General features: G+C 38.9%; 1 protein-coding gene across 1 annotated transcript in view; it reads right to left on the reverse strand.

Moving 5' to 3' along the window:
* LOC106873036 (filamin-B) overlaps positions 1-6232 on the reverse strand; it is a 164815-nt gene that overhangs the window by 110798 nt on the left and 47785 nt on the right. The window contains exons 6-7 of the mRNA XM_052974705.1: positions 4574-4761; positions 146-328 (exon numbers count right to left, since the gene is read on the reverse strand). Coding sequence (XP_052830665.1) covers positions 146-328; positions 4574-4761 — 371 coding nt within the window. The remainder of the gene's footprint in view (positions 1-145; positions 329-4573; positions 4762-6232) is intronic.

Below are 6232 nucleotides of genomic sequence, written 5' to 3' on the forward strand. Positions count from 1 at the left end.
TGTGTGTGTGTGTGTGAATGCATGCGTGTGTGTGTGTGTGTGTGTGTGATAGAATAAGTACTAGGCTTACAAAGAATAATTCCTGGGGTCGATTTGCTTGACTAAATGTGGTGCTCCAGCATGGCTCCAGTCAAATGACTGAAACAAGTAAAAGAATAAAAAAGACTATTACCTTGTGTTTCCCAATTTCTTTAGGGGTGAAATTCACTTCCGCTGTTTGTCCTGACCAGTTCATTTGGACAGGTAACTGAGAATTGGGACCATTGACTTCCACCTTGACATCTTTCAAATTGACGCTTTGATCCAGGATGGCTAATTTACATTTTGTCTGAAAGAAATGTCAAGGCATAGAAATCCATTAGTTTTAAAAATACCAAAAAATTATTTTATGGAGAAATTTATTATTATTTTACAAAACTAAAGTAAAAAAAGAAAAACAGAACAACAACAACGACAACAACAATTCTAAAAACAAATCTGTTGAGGAAATTTTCTTTATAAGCATGGATGTGGGGTAAGAATCTTGCTTCCCAACCACATGGTTCCGGGTTCAGTCCCACTGTATGGCACCTTAGGCAAATGTGTTCTACTATAGTCTAGGACCAACCAAAGCCTTGTGAGTGAATTTGGTAGATGGAAACTGAAAGAAGCCCATCATATATATATATGTGTGTGTGTGTGTGTGTGTGTGTGTGTGTGTGTGTGAAGGTGGTGAGCTGACAGAAACGTTAGCACGTTGGGTGAAATACTTTGTGGTATTTCGTCTGTTTTTACGTTCTGAGTTCAAATTCCGCTGAGGTCAACTTTGCCTTTCATCCTTTCAGGGTCGATAAATTAAGTACCAGTTGCATACTTGGGTTGATCTAATTGAATGGCCCCTACCTCCCCCAAAATTTCAGACTTTGTGCCTAGAGTAGAAAAGTATGTGTGTGTGTGTGTATGTGCATGTCTGTGTTTCTTCCCCTCCCGCTTCACAACCAGTGTTGGTGTGTTTATGTCCCTGTAACCTAGCGGTCCAGCAAAAAATGACCGATAGAATAAGTAGCAGGCTTTTAAAAAAATTAGTACTGGGGTCGATTCATTCATCTAAAAATTCTCAAGGCATTGCCCCAGCATAGCCATAGCCTAATGACCGAAACAAGTAAAGAAATATTCAAGGCCATCATCATCATCACCACCATTGTTGTTTTTACTTTTACCTTTCCTTGCGCTTATGTGACTCATAGAGAATTGGCACAGGCATGTTTTCCAAATAATTGTCGCCAACTCTTATCTGTTTCCAAGCAAGGTTATATTTCCGCATGGTTGCACATATTTTCACAGGATGTTGGAAATGAAGGACACCATTTGAATGGCATTGACAGTTGCTGATAACCATTATGTGAGGTTGAAACAAGAACACACACACACACACACACACACACACACATGTGGTGGGCTTCTTTCAGTTTCTCTCTACCAAATCCACACCTCAAGCTTTGGTTCACCTGAAGCAATTGTAGAAAGACATTTTCTCAAAGTGCTGTACAGTGGGATTGAACCTAAATCCTTGTGGTTGGGAAGCAAGCTTCTTAATTACACAGCTAGTTTTTTTTCTTAACAATTAAGGCCGTGAGCTGGCAGAATCGTTAGCACACAGGGCAAAATACTGCTCAGCATTATCTGCCTCTCTTTACATTCTGAGTTCAAATCCTGCTGAAGCAGACTTTGCCTTTCATCCTTATATATTTATTTTTCACTTACTCTTTTACTTGTTTCAGTCATTTGACTGTGGCTATGCTGGAGCACCACCTTTAGTTGAGCAAATCGACAAGGCTTTTGCCAGAGCCCCTGGCCATGGTGCCTTGCAGTGGGACCGAACCAGAAATACACAACCTTTCTTACAATTAATTTCGAAATTTATGAAGAGTTGGGCAAAATAACTGTCATTATGCCAGTGTTTGGAACAAATTACCATGGAATTTTGATGGAAGAAGGTGGCACAGGAGTGACTGTGTGGTAAGTAGCTTGCTTACCAACCACATGGTTCTGGGTTCATTCCCACTGTGTGACACCTTGGGCAAGTGTCTTCTACTATAGCCTCGGGCCGACCAAAGCCTTGTGAGTGGATTTGGTAGACGGAAACTGAAAGAAGCCTGTTGTATATATGTATATATATACATATATATATATATCTATGTATGTATGTGTGTGTGTGTGTGTGTGTGTGTGTGTGCGCGCTTGTGTGTCTGTTTGTCCTCCCAACATCGCTTGACAACTGATGGTGGTGTGTTTATGTCCCCAACACTTAGCAGTTCGGCAAAAGAGACCGATAGAATAAGTATTAGGCTTACAAAGAACAAGTCCTGGGGTCGATTTGCTTGATTAAAGGCGGTGCTCCAGCATGGCCGCAGTCAAATGACCGAAACAAGTAAAAGAGTAAAAAGAGAGAGAGAGAGAGAGAGTATGAGAAGAGAAAAATTATTTCACAGAACCAAGGCTGGTCCCAGGCAGGTTGGTATCCAAAGTGTTGAAGACTAAAATGCTTGTTGTTGTTGTTGTTCTTTAACCCTAGGTTAGCCCTGATCAAGTAGGCCTATGATCAAAGGATTCCAGCTATGTCTATCACCTCAGTCGCATCATTTTGTATATCAAGAACTATGTTGTATAATGTGTACTTTCTTTTTAACGAAAGATGGATTGATTTAGCTGCTGTTTCTAGCAAGCTTAATTACCACAATTAGGCTCTCTTGCCAGTTGCAGTTCAGTTTTTGTTAATTAGTTGTGAGTGATTAGTTGGCAACATTGAACAGGTTGTCTAGCTATTGTTTAGAACCTCCCTGGTTTGCTTGGGAAAAACAATAAACAGAACTGTGTGTTGCCCTCCTGAAACAAAAGAACTAAGTTTAACGCAACCGTGAGACCTTACCCCACTTCTGAAACTCCCGGTCTATTTGAAGACTGTGAGAAACATAGCTGAAATATTTGTCTGAATGAATAGCAGAAATAACTAAAGTTAATGAGGTTTGTTATTGTATATATATATTTTTAATTTGTAAACATTTTAAAGAATTATTTCTGGAGGTGTTGCCGATCAAAAGATTGTGTGTTAACGCAAGCTAAAACAGCTAGCCACCTACACTTTTCTCTGCAAAATAGGGGTAGTTTATCCTGTTCAGGCTATATTATTAGCATTATTCTGAGATTGAGAATTTAAAATCACTTCTTTAACTTTCTAAGACATCTCAACGCTTCTAAAAGCAAACTTCGTTTGTTTATTTACGTTTATCGTAATTTGAATTTAACATATGAGAGCGTCTCATAAAGCAAGATTTATATATCTTAAATTTGCAGAGGAATTTGTAGTGGGTAGTTTAGCTTAATCGGTCAAAGCATCGTGACGCGTAATCACGGGGATGTGAGTTCGTGTCCACAGCTTGCCACCTACACTTAAAATCACTTCTTTAATTTCCTTATGTAATGAGCTGTGTCCATTCTCCATGCCCTCAATGTCAGTGTACAGGTTGTAAAAGTGTGATGTAACACTTCACTTCATAATATTGTGGAAGGGGGCAAAATTGGCAGAATGGTTCGAGGGTCAGACAAAATGCTTTATAGTGTTTCTTCTGGGTTTTTGTATTCCAGGTTCAAATCCTGCTGAGGTTAGCTCTGTCTTTTATCACTCCAGTTGTGATTAAGTAAAGTGCCCATCAAGTATTGCAGGTGTTCAGGTTCTAAATTCTTCCTCTTATTCTTAGAATATATGCTGCCTGCCTCAGGTGGCGAGCTGGCAGAATCGTTAGCAGACCGGATGAAATGCTTAGTGGTATTTCACCTGTCTTTACGTTCTGAGTTCAGATTCTGCTGAGGTCGACTTCGCTTTTCATCCTTTCAGGGTCAATCAATTAAGTACCAGTTGCGTACTGGAGTCAATCTAATCGACTGGCCCCCACCCCCAAAATTTCAGTCCTTGTGCCTAGAGTAGAAAAGAATATATGCTGCCTGCCTACCTGTCGTCTAACCATCCACTAATCCATCCACAACTCAGCCATGCATCCATCCTACTATCCACCCACAATTGACAATCACCTTGACACCTGACAGGTGGTGCAGTGTGCACCTGCCTGGGCAATATAAATTTCATGGAGGGAGGGAGAGCTAATATGCAGCAAAAACGTTTGATCATAGGTTCTCAAAGTGGGTGCCATGCGGCTGGTAAGCAAGCTACTTACCACACAGATACTCCTGCGTGTATATATAAATTAGTAAAATATAAAATATTTATTTACACATAAAGATACTGGTGGGGGCGCTGGGGGTATTATGTGGCCATGAGGAGGTCGGTGGCCCAAAATGTTTGAAAACCTCTGCTATAAACTAATCGTTTGTGTAAGTTGTTTAGCCAGAAATGGTGGAACCCTCATCTGATAATTACAGAAGCAGAGTTCGCAATATGTATGTGTGCTTACACAGCCCTTATTCTGCTCAGTCTACAGGATTTGCAGATGATCTAAGGAATCGAAACCTGCCATAAAATTTAACAAACATTAAAGAGAAGCTAAGCCATAAGTAAGATAGAAATAAAATCACTGACCTCATTTCCTACATGGACCTTGTCCAGTTGGGCAGTCAATGTCACTTTCTCAGATTCTGGCACTGTTGGAACTTTGTCTAAGTATTTAACAGCATAAGCCATAATTCCAAGATGTTCTTCTTTTTCTTGTGCCATTTCCTTTGCAGATATGGTAGGCTGGATACTCATCAGCTTCCCAGCATTCAAACCTTTAAACAAATATGAATTTAGAGGGGTCAGCGTACATGATATATAAGACAGTCTTGTTGTATATCGCAGTTGTGGCCAATGCCTGTGTTGTAAATGGCACTCTTGAAATCGTACCGGTGTCATGCAAATGGCACCTGTGATGGTGACATATAAAAGGCACCCACTACACTCTTGAAATGGTTGGCGTTAGGAAGGGCATCTAGCTGTAGAAACCATGCCAAATATGCCAAAGTAGACAGTAGAGCCTAGCACAGTCCCGTGGCTTGTCAGCTTCTGTCAGCATGGAAGATGTTAAATGATGATGATGACAATGATGGTGATGATGATGATGATAATAGAGAGATAGATAGAGTGTTGCTATCTTTTTGTTATGACATTGCATGGTAGATGTAAATGAGCATCACTGTCATACAGGCAGTGTCGTTCATTTCCAATATTCTGCAAAAACATGTCTGGCCCTGGAAGAAATATTACCTTGCTTGGGAACACGTGAGTGTTTGGTGACAGGAAAGGTGTCTGGCTGTAGAAAATCTGTTTCAACAAATACCATCTGACTCATGCAAGCATGGAAAAGTGGACATTATGATGATGATGATGATGATGATGGATACAAGTGACAGACATATGACCCAACAAAGGTACCTGTATGCAGTCACCGTGTCTGCTAGAAACATTAACCAAATCTCTCACAAATCACATACTGTGATCTTATAAAGGAAGGACACACTTAATAATGGAAATGTACTATAAGGTAGACTTTACAGCTCATTTCCATTATCTAAAATGTGCTGCTTAATGCATCAGTAATTAAATTAATCAGCATTTAATAATTCACAAAATATGAAACGAGTTGCTTTTAATAAGTTCATTTTTTTCTCGTTAACCTAATTTTTCAATATTTATATCTATGTTACATTTTAGTCAGTTTGATGTCTGTCATTAAGTATTTGCAATATGTTTTTGGTTATTTATGAAGGTGTGTATATGGATGTGTATATTGGTATTTATTTAGTTATGTATAATGATATGTATGTGGGTGTGTATATTGGTGCCGGAGTGGCTGTGTGGTAAGAAGCTTGCTTACCAACCACATGGTTCCAGGTTTAGTCCCACTGCATGGCACCAAAACTTTGTGAGCGGATCTGGTAGACGGAAACTGAATGAAGCCCATTGTGTATATATATATATTTATATTTATATATTTATATATTTGATCCTTTATATTGAACACTCAATATTTCATCTACATTCAATACTTTCTTTCATGGTGCCATCCATTTTTATGTTATTTTATTTTATATTGTATATCATATTATATATTCCATATTCTATACCCCACATTAGTTCTGCAGGAATATAAATAAAACAAAAAACAGACAGTGTTGGAACTCTTTTAAGCAAAATAATATATTCCTCTATACACAATCATACAAAAAACCCCACCTTTTTTGTATTTATTTTTACTCACAT

The sequence above is a fragment of the Octopus bimaculoides genome, chromosome 19 (genome assembly GCF_001194135.2).
Source record: "Octopus bimaculoides isolate UCB-OBI-ISO-001 chromosome 19, ASM119413v2, whole genome shotgun sequence".
NCBI lineage: Eukaryota > Metazoa > Mollusca > Cephalopoda > Octopoda > Octopodidae > Octopus > Octopus bimaculoides.